General features: G+C 41.4%; 1 protein-coding gene across 1 annotated transcript in view; it reads right to left on the bottom strand.

The window, feature by feature from the left end:
• Nucleotides 1-16830, bottom strand: part of GPC6 (glypican 6) — a 411403-nt gene that overhangs the window by 298016 nt on the left and 96557 nt on the right. Inside the window, exon 2 of the mRNA XM_069972341.1 lies at nt 10019-10177. Within this exon, the coding sequence (XP_069828442.1) occupies nt 10019-10177 (159 nt within the window). The remainder of the gene's footprint in view (nt 1-10018; nt 10178-16830) is intronic.

The raw sequence follows: 16830 nt of genomic DNA, 5'->3' as shown, positions 1-16830 counted from the left end.
ATTATTTTTGCCGACGTGTAAATTAGCCCTAGTGAGATTTCAATACATTCCACAGGCTCAGAGACCATGTTTTCCTGGATATTCACCAAATTATAGACATCTATTCTTACTAAGCATGGCATACTTGCCTCCAGTCCTGAGCAATTTGTGTAGTTTGTCAACTACACGCTGCTAAGAATATCTATTTAGGTAGACAAGGACAATCTCATCATACCTATCTGAAGAAGACATCTTGCAGTGCACCTAGGGCTTGGATCATAAGCAATAGTCTCCATTTGATGCAATGTACCACTGTAAGCACAGACAGAAGTAGAGGCTTAGGGGGACATGTATCAGGCAGTGTACCTTGTGCTCCTTAGCCTGTTTTGGTGTATGTGTGATGTGCACAGCCCTTCGTCAGATTTACTAAACAGTTTAGCTCGGTGCCTGTGTGAATATGACAGCTTGCCCCTCTTTTTATCCTTCCTGACTTATGTGGGCGTGGTTATTCTTAAGAATTGTCTTAGCTGTGATTTATCATGTGCGCATGAATGGGGCTAGCCATGCATCACTATTCATTCTCTATGGGGCTTCCAAACATTTCAGAGCTCTTAAATGAGAAATATTATATTATGCATAGATAATTATACCTGAATAAATTACAAATAACTGCACAATGAGATTGGAGTATGTTTTAAGGGAACTATCACAGAGAGATAATCAGCCAAATCAGTGTGCCTCAGTGTAAAAAAACAACGATCAGCCAATGACAATGATCATCGGTTGATCATGTCTTTAGGTCTGGACCTAAAATCATCCGTTGCTGACCGTGCAGCGCCAAGTGTAACAGCGATGCGCGGCCAATGCCCATCACTCTGTAGACTCTGTAGCCCCCCTAATTTCCGCACACCCCTCCACAGATGCCAGCAGCCCTGGCACACCCCGGAAACTTTCTCCGGCGGTGCTCTAGGACGGCTGAACGTCTGTGGAGGAAATCCAGAACCTCCGCAGATTTCATTCATTACAAATTCACCCTCAAATCTTATTACTCTGCCCTTCACCTCGCCAAACAATATTATTTCACCTCCCTCATCTCTTCACTGTCAAAAAATCCAAAACGCCTTTTTCGACACCTTTAATTCTCTTCTCAAGCCCAAAGCTCATTCACCCATCACTGACCTCTGTGCTGAATATTTGGCTTTCTACTTCAAATCCAAAATTGACACCATCTGTTCTGACATCACCTCCCAGCCCCAAAGCCCCATAGATCCCATCCCCTCTCCCACTTTCTCTTCACTCTCTGCTTTTGATCCAGTGACAGAGGAAGAAGTCTCCAAGCTACTCTCCTCCTCTCGTCCTACTACGTGCCCTAGTGACCCTATTCCCTCACACCTCCTCCAGTCCCTATCTCCTGCTGTCACTACTCACCTCACCAAAATATTCAACCTCTCCCTCTCCTCTGGTATCTTTCCCTCCTCATTCAAGCACTCTGTAATTACCCCGCTACAGAAAAAACCATCTCTAGACCCCTCCTGTGCAGCCAACTATCGACCTGTCTCCAATCTCCCCTACATCTCTAAACTCCTGGAACGTCTTGTCTACTCTCGCCTAACACGCTATCTCTCTGATAACTCTCTTCTTGACCCTCTACAGTCCGGCTTCCGACCCCTTCACTCCACTGAAACTGCTCTCACCAAGGTGTCAAACGACCTCCTGAAGGCCAAGTCACAAGGAAACTACTCCTTGCTGATTCTCCTGGATCTCTCAGCAGCGTTTGACACCTTGGACCACCAGCTTCTCCTCTCCACACTCAGCTCTCTTGGTCTTAAGGACTCTGTTCTCTCTTGGTTCTCTTCCTACCTCTCTGACTGCTCCTTCAGTGTATTCTTCTCAGGCTCTACTTCTTCTCCCTTACCTCTCTCTGTTGGGGTTCCCCAGGGATCAGTCCTGGGTCCTCTCCTCTTATCCCTCTATACAGCCCCCATCGGACAGACGATCAGCAGGCTTGGCCTGCAATACCATCTCTATGCTGATGACACCCAGTTATACACTTCTTCCCGTGACATCTCCCCTGCCTTCCTGCAAAATACTAGTGACTGCCTATCTGTTCTCTCTAACACTATGACCTCTCTGTTCCACAAACTTAATCTCTCTAAAACTGAACTTCTTGTAATCCCTCCCTCTAACAAACCTAAACCCGACATCTCACTCTCAGTCTGTGGTACTAGCATAACTCCTGTGCATCAAGCTCGATGTCTGGGAGTTATGCTAGACTCTGATCTATCCTTTACTCCCTATATACAAGCTCTTACACGCTCCTGTCATCTTCATCTCAAAAACATCTCCAGAATCCGCCCATTTCTCACCACTGACACCGCTCAGACTCCCCTGAGCCACTCCCGTCTTGACTACTGTAACTCCCTACTAATCGGTCTTCCTTTCTCTAAGCTCTCCCCTCTCCAGTCTATCCTGAACGCAGCAGCTAGGCTCATCTTCCTCTCCAGCCGCTATACTGACGTCTCCCCTCTGTGCCAGTCACTACATTGGTTACCAAGGAAAACAATGATCCAGCACGTAGCGAAGAAAGTAGCCTTTATTTTCCAATTGCAGGTAAAAACATGTGAAACACCATAGTGCAGGGACCCCACAGAGATCAGACGTGTTTCGAGCGCATGCGCACTCTTGCTCACTGATAACTCCACCCCACCACATTACTTACTTAAATACCTTACAATCAGGTGCATTTCATTAATGTGGAGGTGAATAAATGAACACATGATGTGCCGTTAGTCTTGCCACAAAACAGCACATACATATTACGAGGTATATACAAAGAAAAAATAAGAACATATGAGGGCAACATATTAGAGAGATGAGAAGTGGACAAGATGATTATGGATTACATATTTACACATCAAAAAAAGCCAAATAATGAATACATGGGAAAATAAATAGCTGTAACTCTAAATACAATTCAAATTATAATAATGTCTATTTATATATGTGTATAGTCAGCATTCCCATGTATATATCCTACACTCCTCCAAGAACACACATGTACCTTCTAAATAAATGTTATAACTAAACATGTGTGAAAATAGGAAAACAATAAGTTGTAAAGTCACCAACTGCAAAAAATGTATGTAAAAAAACTCTGTGCATTGCGTGTTATGTAAACAAGAGGCAAGGTTTATAAATACAGAGAAGATGAAATTACACATACAGGGATGACAATAATGTATGTATAACAAGAACTAGGAGGGCAAGAGTGCAAAGGGAAAACATGAGATTAATAATGAAATAATAATTCCCGACGTACATTCATGCCCTCCGGGGCTCGTGTGCCCAACGTAAATTGCCAAAAGGCTTCCCGATCCCGTAAATGTTTATGTACATCACCACCTCTTGCTGCTGGCACAATTTTTTCAATGCCATAAACTATGAAAGATTTACAGTTAGAATGGTGTCAATTAATAAAGTGTAGTGATGCACCTGATTTGTTTCTTAGTAAATTTCCGGTGATGTCATTGAGATGTTCCAGTGCACGAACTTTTAATTTTCTGCTGGTGCAACCGACATATTTTATGTTGCACATGGTACACTCAATGACATACACCACATACGTAGAATTACAATCTATATGTTGTTTGATGGAAAATTGTTTAGAATTGGAATTATTATGGAATGTACTGCAAACTTTAGCAAAAGTACAAGTGCAGCACTTGAAAAAGCCAAGCCGTTGTAACCATGTCGGGGACCTCTTTTCTGATAGGACCCATGCATTCATTATTTGGATTTTTCTGATGTGTAAATATGTAATCCATAATCATCTTGTCCACTTCTTATCTCTAATATGTTGTCCTCATATGTTCTTATTTTTTCTTTGTATATACCTCGTAATATGTATGTGCTGAGGTTTTGTGGCAAGACTGACGGCACATCATGTCTTCATTTATTCACCTCCACATTAATGAAATGCACCTGATTGTAAGGTATTTAAGTAAGTAATGTGGTGGGGTGGAGTTATCAGTGAGCAAGAGTGCGCATGCGCTCGAAACGCGTCTGATATCTTTGGGGTTCCTGCACTATGGTGTTTCACATGTTTTTACCTGCAATTGGAAAATAAAGGCTACTTTCTTCGCTACGTGCTGGATCATTGTTTTCCTTGGATACGTTGGCACACACCAGCCAGGTGTGGATCCGCAGCACCGAAGAGTGCCAACAACCGGTAAGCTGATTATCTTTCTCTTACTACATTGGTTACCCATTAAATATAGAACACAGTTCAAACTCCTCACCCTCACCCATAAAGCTCTCCACAACTCTGCCCCTCCATACATCTACTCCCTCATCTCCACCTATCATCCTTCCCGTGCTCTGCGTTCTGCTAATGACCTTACACTAACCTCTTCTATAATCAGAACTTCTCATTCCCACCTCCAAGACTTCTCTCGTGTTGCACCAGTTCTCTGGAACTCCCTTCCCAAAGACCTCAGACTTATTTCCAACATCCCTAGTTTCAAGCGTGCCCTGAAGACCCATCTCTTAAGGCGTGCTTATAACATTTCTTAATCTCGTCTCCCTCTGCTATGCCTTCTCCATCCTCTCTATAACTTCTTCGGTGCTAGTTACACTGTCCTTGTTATCTGAGCTCAAAAAATGGCTTGTTACTGGCTTGCCCAGTCACCTATAGGCACTTAGAGATTCTATGTATAATGACTGGAACATTGACAAATAAAGCACTCGTTGCCTCTCATGTTACTTCCAGTCATCCTAGTCTTTACGCTCTTGAGAACAGGTCTCTAATTCAGTATTTTAATTTATTCATTGTATAATTTAATATATAACCTCTAATGTATTTATGTATTTAAATGAGCGCTGCGGAATCTGTTGGCGCCCCCGGTCGTCTCCTACTCTTTGCTTGCTTCCCGGCGGCTGCAGCTTCAAAATGGGCTCTGAGCTGACAGGCCGCTCAGCCAATCACTGGCCTTGGTGTTCCTGGCTAGTGGCTGGCTGAGTGGCCTGTCAGCTCAGACAGGCTGTTTTGAAGCTGCAGCCACCGGGAAGCGAGCAAAGGGAAGGAGAAGACCAGGAGTATGGAGAGGTAATGTATAACAGTTAAGGACAAGGGCTGCACAGACATCAATAAAGATGTCCGTGCAGACCTTGCTGAACAATTATAAAGCCATGTAATAGGCTCAGTAAATGAGCGCTGATCTAGCAGATTGGTGCTCATTTACATTATTGATTGGGTTGTCATCGGCCCGTCTAATAGGAACCTAAGACTATGTTTCCACAATTGGATTTCACGGCTGTCTTTCCAGCAGGCTGTCTTTTGATAATGACGGTCACAAATAATGATCATCATTTGGCCCTAACGTGACAAAAGACGTTCATCATTTTCCCTTTGTGTGAACATAGCCTTAGGGTCAATTCACACGGACGGATCCGCAGTGGATTTTACGCTGAGAATTTGCAGCGAAATCCGCTGCAGATCGTATGCCGATGACTTTCAATGAGGATACATACTCACAGCGGGATTTACATACCACTGGGAGTATATACGTGACATCGCCATTAAAGGGGAATTCCAGATAAGAAAAACTTGTTTTCTATTAAAAGTACACTAAAAGTTATATAGATGCATCTATACAATGTATTACCGTGTCTGTATGGTTTTGCCACACTGGTAGCTGATAGAAATCCAGGAAGTGAAAAAAATGGCCTCTGTGCCAATTCACATTGTCTCCTGCTCCTTCTGCTATCCCCCCTTAGAAGACAAATATTCCATGCCTCTGTCTCACATTGTGTGTGTTGGCTGATGATGCAGACAGGGGCAGGGTGTGATGTCATGGGAGGCTTGGCTGGATAACCCAATCCCCTGACTGATTCACCATCTCTGTCCGGCCAGAAGCAGCTGCTGCACTAATTTTATTGATTTGTTATTGGTGGAGGCTGTGATGATCACATGGGGGAAAGCATTGCATTCTGGGAAATGCTTAACCAGGAAGGACAGAAACACAAAACAGAGCAAACCCCCCCAAATTTACTCTTAAGCAACCATCTCATCTAGATGGTTGGCTTACAGAAGGTAAACTCTGCCTCTGTGTGTCTTTTAGATAGAACCCTTATTACCCCTTGTATTTTTGTGAGTAGATTTATTTCATTAAAGTTGTTCTGCCTCGTGTTACAGATTATTTAATGGACTATATATTTTTGTTTTTTACATCCTATGTACATCCTATTTTGCCAACAATACAGTTCTTTAGTATTTTCTCTTTTTATATCCACATAAGTATTGTGTAAATAAGAGAAGCATTGGTAACACTGATGCTCCTCATCACATCACCTGTGTGAGCAATCACGAGACAGGTCAAGCAACTGAGATATACCATCCTTTCCTCAGCTGTAAAATGTGTTTTCTATGGGTATTCAGACTTGGGTTTTAAAGAAGAATGTTTCAATGACAAGTTACATATCATTTTCTGTTCAGTGGAATACATTGGAGGAGGGAAAGAAGAGGATTTACTATTGTAAACTCTCTATTTCTTTCTTCTTAACCCTTTCCCGCACAAGGACATAACTGTACGTCTTCGCGCGGGTGAGGGTGTTTGAAGCGGGGCCGCACGGCGACCCCGCTCTGAAGCGCCACAGTCCCGGGTGCCGCATGTAGACCGGGCCCGCGGCTATTAGCGGGCATGGTTCGTGCCCGCTAATTAAGTCTTCAGATGCAGCTGTCAAAGTTGACAGCTGCATCTGAAGACTTCAGAGCAGCTCTTCCCTGGTGTTTCAATGACAACGTTGTCATGGAGGAGCGATCTCCATGACTGATGCCGGCCGGGGTCTGAGCCGTAATGGCGCTGATCCTAGCTCGGCATTCAGTTGCTTCCGGCTGCAGCAGCCGGAAGCAAACAAGTGCCGATCTCATCGATCTACAGTATGCTGCATATCTATGCAGCATAGATCTAAATGAGAGATCAGTGCACTTATACTAGAAGTCCCCCATGGGGGTTTCTAGTATAAGTGTAAAAGTTAAAAATAAAGTGTCATTATTAATAAAAAGCCCCCTCCCATAACAAAAGTCAGAATCACCCCCCCCCCCTTTTCCCATTTTATAAATAAAAATAAATAAATAAATAAACATGTTTGGTATCGCCGCGTGCGTAATCGCCCAAAATATTAATTTATCACATTCCTGATCTCGCATGGTATACTGCGCAAGCGAAAAAAAAATCCCAAAGTGCGCATTTTTGGTCGCATCAAAATTATAATAAAAAGTGATCAAAAAGTCACATATGCGCAGTCAAGGTACCGATAGAAAGAACACATCATGGCGCAAATGACACCTGACACAGCCCCATAGACCAAAGAATAAAAGCGCTTTAAGCCTGGGAATGGAGCGATTTTAAGGAACATATATTTGTTAACAATGGTTTGAATTTTTTACAAGCCATCAGATAAAATAAAAGTTATACATGTTACATATCGTTGTAATCATAACAACTTGAGGAACATACATAACATGTCAGTTTTTCCATAGGACACACGGTGAAAAACGAAGCCCCCCCCCAAAGAAAAAGAATTGTGGGGTTTTTTTTCAATTTCAACATGAATATAATTTTTTTCTGATTTTGCAGCATATTTTATGCAAAAATTCAGCCGGTCATTGCAAAGTACAATTAGTGACACAAAAAATAAGGGCTCATGTGGGTCTGTAGGTGTGAAAATGCAAGTGCTATGGCCTTTTAAGCACAAGGAGGAAAAAACGAAAACGCAAAAATGAAAATTAGCCTGGTCCTGAAGGGGTTAAGCGCATACATTTACACTGTATACTGATTGAGCACAACTTTTTAAACCACTTCATACTTGGAGGGCTTTGTCAGTCCAAAGAATTTACTAATTCAATTGGCGCTAGTTTGATGCCATTTTTTTTCTGCATAACAAACAGAAAAACAATTGGAGAAAATATGTTGTTCTTTAGTGAATACTGCAGAAAAATAGAAGTCACATAATGCATCCAGCATGTTGGACACTTAATAATAAATCTGGTCCATCCATTAGATCATGTGACAGTTATATATAATGTTGCAACGTTTAAGAGACTCACTGTAGATAAATAGTGTTATAGTGTTTATTTGTGGTGTTGTAGGGACTTTCTGGTGATTATTTTATCTCCCACAAGGACTACTGTTTCTGTGTTTTTAATGTTTTATTGAGTAGTTTTCTGTTTTCAAGGCATTTTGCTTTCGGTTTTCTATCCTGGCGCTTTGACATCTTTCTGCTCTATCCATATGTATCAAATTCTGTGTCATATGTGTATAATGTGTAGCCAGACAGAAGGGAAAACAAGTCAAATGCTGAGCTGATATAACCAGTAAGAAGGGGGAGATTGGGATATAAAAACATACATCTTTCCTAAGATAATAATTAGAGATGAGCGAACCGGGTTCGGGTTTGAGACGATCCGAACCCAAACGTTCGGTATTTGATTAGCTGGGGCTGCTGAACTTGGATAAAGCTCTAAGGTTGTCTGGAAAACATGGATACAGCCAATGACTATATCCATGTTTTCCACATAGCCTTAGGGCTTTATCCAACTTCAGCAGCCACCGCTAATCAAATGCCGAAAGTTCGGGTTCGGATCGACTGGAGCATGCTCGAGGTTTGCTCATCTCTAATAATAATAAAAGAAAGATAATATAATGGCGGTCTAGACAGAGCAGTGAATTTTTTTTTATAACAATCTTATATGTTTCTATTTGTGTATTTGCTACAAATAAATATCTGGGTGAACATCCTCTAAGTCACCAGTATTTCAGAGTCACTGTCACATGCTGAGGTATTTTAGAGAAACCATATATTAAAAACCATCTGGAGGTTGGGTGAAGATACATATGGGCCAAAATGCATCAAACCAGCGTACAAGTATGCCAGACTATTAAAAATACCTGCCCCAACTGCTGTGCTAGGCTCTTAGGCTCTTAGTAAATCTGTCTAGCCTTAGAAGGATGGACAAATTTTCACCTGCTCCAAAGCAGGCATAGATTTCAAACATGATTTATGCCTGCAAGCATATGTAAATCATTATAACTGAGAATGAGTTATAATGCCTCCTCCCCCTGGCCATGCCCTCTCCCCACCCTTTAGGCAAACAGGGTCTGAGCTGGGAAATTCTAAAAAATAATCACAGATTTTTTTGTGCTTTGCATAAAAATTAGCTTTTATTTTTAAGTATTCACCTGGTGCAGCATTGATAAATCTGAGCCTGTGTGTATAGAAGGAATTCTAACAAGCTTGGCTGGGCAGGGAAAAGACAAATGGTATTCCACTTTTCAGAGTGAGCTATAGATGCTTGTAACAAAAGGTGCATGAAACTAATGACAGTTTCCCTTTAATGTTTATCAATAAGAAAACAAAAATGAGCTAGATTAAAGCGACTCTGTACCCACAATCTGACTCACCCAAACCACTTGTACCTTCGGATAGCTGCTTTGAATTCAAGATCTGTCCTGCGGTCCGTTTGGCAGGTGATGCAGTTATTGTCATAAAACTTTACTTTTAAAATTGCAGCCCTGTGCCCTATGGGCGTATCTGTGCCCTAACTTTGCACCACCCCCTCTGTCCCTCCTCCCCACCCTCCTCATCATTAGGAATGCCACTGGAACATTTACTGCTGTTTGAACATTGCACAGGTGTCTTAATGATCCAGCCCATGTGCTGTGGTAACACAGGTGGTGAATGTAGGCAATCTGCCTGGAGCATTCCTAATGATGAGGAGGACGGGGACAAGGAACGGAGGGGTGGTGCAAAGTTAAGGCACAGATACGCCCATAGGGCACGGGGCTGCAATTTTAAAAATACATTTTTATGACAATAACTGCATCACCTGCTGAACAGACCGCAGGACAGATCTTGGATTAAAAGCAGATATCCAAAGGTACAAGTGGTTTGGGGGGTTAGATTGTGGGTACAGAGTTGCTTTAAAGAAATGTTGATAAATTCACTGCTTTGAAAGAAAAATAGTTGCCAGAACACTTACCATCAAACTTTCTATGCCACAATATAAAGGTGGTGCGGACAAAATGACTTGTCTCTTGAACTATGTTTTCAAACTCCAATTTACTTTGCTGACTAAGTTTATTTTCCATTTTCGTTGTGCAGCATGTATATTCCTGAGGACATACTCGAAGATGTTCTCCTGACAGAAGGAAAAAATAAATGTAAGTATATAAAAAGCCTTAATAGATTTCAATATTACAATCATTATAGGAAATTACCCTTAATATCATAATTTTGCTTTTGAGGAATCATGAATTATTATACTGCATTGTAGGTTGATCTGGTGTTACCTTTATATGGCTGCCCTTCAGCATCTTCACTGCACTGACTATATTCTTGCCTAATGTGATTCTCCTATGTTTGAGCTCAGCCTGTGTGTGACTAGGAATCTGTAATGCCCACCCTGACCTGTTTTGCTTCCATGTTGCCACAAAGTACTCTGACTGTCCAGTTCTCAGCTTTGGTGCCACCTATACTGGGACCACTCCTAAGAGTAAAGTTCTGTAAAGTCCATATCATTTTTTCAGAGAGGTTTAAAGGGTGAAAACCAAGGGACCGTATAGACAATGGCCTTAAAGGGGTATTCCCCCCAAGACCTAAAAAAATAATATGCTCCCAAACCTAGCTGGTCTTACTCACCAAGCCCCCCCTGAGAATTTTGAGCCATCTCCCGTCTTTGTAGCTGCTTCCATTCCATAGTTACAAGTTTTTTAAAAAGCTGATCTATATCCAACATGGCGTCGGCCAGAAAACTACATCTCCCATCATGCAATGCTTATGCCTGATTGGTCCATGATGTAGCAGAGTTGAGTGAGTTGCATAGCAGAGTGGATTGTGTGGTTTAGCAGAGAGGAGTTATGGGGGGGCTGCAGGTCAGCCGCCAGCCCAAGTGTTACCGAAAACTAAACATACTGCCTAGTGTGCAGCGGGTGAGTCCGGGGGTGTGTGGGGTGCCACGGGTGAGTCCAGCAGGGGTGCCGTGGGTAAGCCCTGGGGGGGAGGGGGTGCGGGGTGCCGCGTATGAGGTGGGGTGCCGCGGGTAAGTCTGGGGTGCCGCGGGTGAGTCAGAGGGGGTGTGGGGTGCCGCGGGTGAGTCCCGTACACCTCCAGCACATAGGCATTGTCTCCGGGGGCGGGGGGGCCAACGTCAGGGGCCACAGTTGAGCTCAGGAGGGGGGGGGGGGGAGTCGGGAGACACTGATCAGTAGCTGCAGCTGTCAGCGTCTCACTGTCCTCCCTCTCTTCAGTGGACTGAGTTAGAAGCGCTAACCCAGCCCATTGAAGAGAGGGAGAACTTGTGATGCTGTCTCGGAGGGTGCGGGCCAGGAGCAGGGAGCGGTGTCGGGTTGGACTGAGCTTTGATGATTCTATGCATTCGTGGGGGTGAATGCATCAAGATAACAGCAAAACTGTGCAGAATCTATAATAAATTGATATAGGAAAGATGGAAAGCTAGGGGTGGGCAGCACATTAATGCAATAAAAATTTGGGGGGGAATACCCCTTTAAAGCCAAACTGATTGGGTGGCACAGTGGATCTACACCTGTTGTTAAATACAGAAATGGATAGAATCTACACCAGAGTTGGTGTAGATATCTGCAAGTGTTGTTCAGCAGCCTCAGATTCTATGGATTTCCTGAGAGCCGTGTGCCTCTTAGTAAATCTGGCATGGGGCATGGAGTTTTATGTTTGACCGGCATACTTGAACTTAATAAATCCCCCCCCCCCCATTTGTTTTTAACACTCACATGTACAAACTTTAGTAGCAGACAGTTTTGGTATTAATATTTTATTCTTAGAGTTAAAAATTATAAATGCTTTACAAATCTGTACTATAGCTAAGATAAGGTACAAACATACTAGGAAGAATAGGTATATAAGATAAATAAAAACTGGTGTCCTACAAACAGACTGATAATTGGTTAACTGTTCTGTTACTGTGCTTCCCAGAGGGATCATTCATTTTTAACACACTGTGACCCAGCTGTCCTTGTGAATGATTTACAGCGGTAGAATCAACAGCAAATACATACCAAATAATGCGTAACAAAGACCCCTGACAGACAGTCCTTGGAAAAATCACAAATTGTAGCCACAAAACATTTAAAGGGGTTGCACACAAAATCCCACATGTCTTTTTCAACCTTTTTTTCCAGAATGTTTACTTTGCAAAATAAAACAGCTTCCAGAAATTTGCTGACACCAACAGTAACAGTGTAACATAATATTAAACACTTCAAACTATACTTTGTGGTGTTTTGTTTTTCTTTGTTTTGTTAATGTTGAGGTCCACGGCATTCTTTTAAATTAACATTGATTTTAACTTTGGACATAGAAAGAACAATGGGATGGAAGACTGACACAATTCTGGGGGAGTGGGGGAGATACAGGGCAAGACATATACTGCATTATTACATTTCCCCAGTAAACCCTCTTAAGTGAAGCTTCACACATATCGTACTGCAGTGGATTTCACGCTGCCAGTTCCACAGCCTATGATACTGTAGAGTCATTTCCTATGGCGTGAAATCCGCTGGCATACAATACATGTGAAGCTACTTTTAAGTTAGAACACAACTTTTTTTCCCACTATGATAAAACAGATGAAGGCTCATACACATGAATGCGCTTAAAATGTATCCTCTAATCTTCTAATCTGGAAAGTCCATATTTTATTTTGTATTTAATTATTACAAAATGAATGGAAGTTTTCAAATTGAAATATGTAAAAAACAAAAAGGACCTTAAATGTTTACTATGCATGAGAACAACTTTAGGCTATGTTCACACATGTCTTCTTTTGGGCGTTTTGCGGCAGTTTTTTTGGATAGATGTCATTTTGGTGCCAATACGCTGCCATTTACAATAGGCGATCCTGTTTTGCCACCAAAATTATGTCCGTACGAAAAAAACGACTGCAAAACATCAAAAAAAGATGTCATGTGAACACAGCCTTAGCATGGATGATTATTCATAGTATGTTTTGGGTGAATGCTTCATTATGATAACTAAAGTATTCAGTTACAGTAACTGTACTTAGATATCATGTATCACACCCCTCCTCCTTGGAATCAATAGTTTCTACAGGACCTGACACTGGTGTCTGAATACAGTTTGCAGCTATACAAAATAGCTTGAAAGATACGTTATCTTGCACTTAATCAATTTGTGGTGTTAAAAGTGTGTGGTCAGTGTCTTCCTTCATATTGCTTATATATACATCAGTTGTTGGTCAGTCATTCTCACCTTTTGTTGTAGTTCAGACCATGTAGATTAATATTCTATTTGCTAATGCTACTGTAAGAGTAACCAATTGAATAAACAAGAAACATAGTTTGCTTAATTTTCCTCTCAGTTACAATACACATAACCATAATAATGTTAATTTCTATTCTATAAGTTCTTTTGCATGCGGAGGCACACTAAGCCAGGCAGAACATGGGCAGGAAACATAATTTATATGGTCAGAGCCTTACTAGAGAGGGAAGGTATACCATTAAAACATTGTATTCAATATACAGGCTAGCACACAAAGGGTGTGGAATATGAACTGTGTATATTTAGTGTGTAAAACGTGCAAGGGGGTTAATTAAGTAAAAGGTGTAAATGGAGAGTAATCACTTAGTTGGCCTATTAAAAGGTAATACAACCTAAATCTACTGAGCTATGAATAGACCCCGCTGAAAATCCCAGTGTGGTTTTAAATGTGTCAGCGCTCAATTAATTAGAGATTGTACCTATTGCTTTCAAAATTTAAGTATTAGCAGGAATTAGGCCAGAGGAATATATGAGGTTTGCTGAAGCTCCAGAGAACCAGTAATTAAATAAGAATGGTAAAGGGCAAGTAGAAAAGCTAACACAAGGGACAGGATATTCCCCAAGATACAGACTTATTATTATTTGTTAAAGGAAAAATCAATTAATGGAAATAAACAAGCCTGCAGATATTCTTGCTATTATTGTGAAAATATGCTATACGCCTAGCATGCTTTACTTTTTAGTTTAGTAAGGGTCATTTTACATGGGCTGATTATTGGTAATGAGAGTTCTTAGGAAAGCTCATTTACCCAATTGGCATGTGTAAAAGAGCTAGTGATCGTCTGATTAAATCTTTTGTATGGCCATATAAATTATTGCTACCAGCCGCACAGCTTCTTCTCTAAACAGGGGATGTGTGGCCAATAACGCATTTAAATGGCCACATGGATGATCCAGTTATGTGAAGGCTCTGCAAACTCTTTTACTTACTGCCTTCCGGTCATGTAAAAAAGCCCTGAAGATAACATTCTTTTCATATCACATTTAGCCAAGACTAAACTTCATTCGAATTCATATAAAGCATATCAATTAACAAAGTCAATTATATGTCTGGCTTATCTCCATCTGGGGTAGGTACAATTATGGTAAGGAGTTGTTGGGAACATAGCCATGGAGTCCAAGGAGAACTTAAAAGTCACCTTAGGGGGGGGGGGGGACCCTGAGCCCCTACCAACAGCAGAGTGATTCCAACCTACAATTAATTGTAGATTGGAACCACTGTCAGCTCCCGGGTCCTACCTATAAGGTACTAACAGTGTGCTGTAGCTGGCAGTCCCCTAGTGAGCATCATGCCTTTTGGTAATTTTCTGTGCAGTGGATTATGCACACTCTCATGTCTCCTACTGTACTGAAGGAACAAAGAGGAGTTGTTTGTGCCACACTCTGGCGCACCTCACCGCTCCATCCTCTTCCCTCTTCTTCAAAAATAATGAATACTGCCCGGCCTCCTGCTCACTCAGCTGTCAGCCAGTGTCTCTGATTGCAGATCAGCCCTCTGTAGGCAGGTTTTGTCTGAAAGAAACACTCAGATATAGTAAATCTGTCAGCCCAAATGTGTTGGTCTAGGGGTAACTCACCTGTCTACAGTAGTCTACTGCCATCAGTTCATTCTCTGGTTCAAATCCCCTGCGGGAAATGAAATAGAGTTGTTGTTTTTTTTTATTTTTTTTATTCTATTATTTTTAAGGTGATGTTCACACACAGTATTTTTGTTTAGCATGTTGGTCAGTATTTTGCAACTAAAACCAGGAGTGGATTGAAAACATAGAAAGGTTATAGAAACATTGTTGAAATAGAGTAATGGCCGTCATTTAATGGCAAATATCGGCCATTGTTTTAAAATAACAGTAATTATTTGCCATTAAGTGGCTGCCATGCACTCAATTTAAACATCATGTGAACATAGCCTTTCTGCGATTTCTATCCTCTACTGGTTATGGTTGCAAAATACTGAGAAAAATACCAAGCAGAAATAATGTGTGTGAACATAGCCTTAACAACGATACTATAATGAAAAACTCCTACACAGATTCTTTCAGACATAAACTGCCTACAGAGGACTGATCTGCAATCAGAGACTTTGGCTGACAGCTGAGTGAGCAGGAGGCCGGGCAGCATTGATTATTCATGAAGAAGAGAGAAGAGGAAGTGGTGAGGTGTGGCACTAACAACTCCTCTTTGCCTCTTCAGTTCAGTAGGAGACGTCAGATTGTGCATAATCAACTGAACAGAAAATTACCAAAAGTCACCATGCTCACTAGGGGACTGCCAGCTACAGCACACTGTCAGCACCTTAGGTAGGGCCCAGGAGATTACAGATTCCCTTTAAAAATGGTCTAGTTTTTCTTCCCCAGGTTACACCAATGGTCTCTTAGACTCCATATGTATTTCAGACCGATCTGCTTCTGAGATTGGAGCAAGCCCAAGCAGCGGTGATCTGTGATATAAATCCATGTTTGGATGTGCTCCTAGCCATCATTTCAAACTATCTTTCCCATATGCTTTTTCATTTTTCTTTTGCATATGAACTTTACTATTTAAAAATAGGCAGCATGGTCTGAACTCTATGTGGATTTTTTCCCCCACTACATGGTGATAGAGTTTGGATAATAATAATTCTCCTAACATATAAATACTTCAGTGTATTGTTACCGAAAGTGTGTGGTAATAGCATGCATTTCTTTGATATACATTGTTGTCCTTTGTTCCAAACTCTACTAAAAAATGCACAGTCTATTAAGTTTGTCAATAAAACTGCATAGAAAATATAGTATAGTTTTTCTTCAAAGCAAACATATGTCAGGGTAAACCCAGATTGTTTCAGACGGTGACACACAAACAAAAACAGCAGAAGAGGCTTAACATATTGAGTGAGATATTCGAATATTCGATGTTCGTACGAATATCCCGCAAATATTCGAATTTTCGATCGAATATTCGATCCCATTAAAGTCTATGGGAACAAGTATTTATTGAACATTCGCGGGATATTCGTACGAATATTCTAATATCTCACTATTCGATCGAATAGCTATTCAATCGAACAGTATTCGCTCATCACTAACTAGATCTTAAACTTGGCCAAGATCTGAATGGTCCCTGTCACATCCAAGATAAACAGTGAACTAGTCCATTGTCCCTGCCTACTTTGATGATTTGCCCTAAGAGTGCGCACTGAGCAATTCTAACGTAATTTCGAGCAAATTCCACGATAAAATGTGCGCGGAATCTTAAAATTCTGCTCGTAAAAAAATTTCCAGTCTTGGCTCTCATTATTTTCTATTTTTTTTCCATGCATTAGTGCATGAGGCGGAAATTTACGTCCGAATTCTGCGTTCCTCCCGAAGAATGGAGGGGTTCATTCTTTGTTGGATTCCGATACAGGATCCTATATTCCAGTGCTTCTCAAGTCCAGTCCTCAGGCCTCACCAACAGGTCATGTTTTGAGGATATCCCATACAAAGAACAGCTATG

This window comes from Dendropsophus ebraccatus, chromosome 5, assembly GCF_027789765.1.
Source record: "Dendropsophus ebraccatus isolate aDenEbr1 chromosome 5, aDenEbr1.pat, whole genome shotgun sequence".
NCBI lineage: Eukaryota > Metazoa > Chordata > Amphibia > Anura > Hylidae > Dendropsophus > Dendropsophus ebraccatus.
Note: the sequence above shows the minus strand (reverse complement) of the source record. Positions and strands in the feature narration are given on the sequence as shown.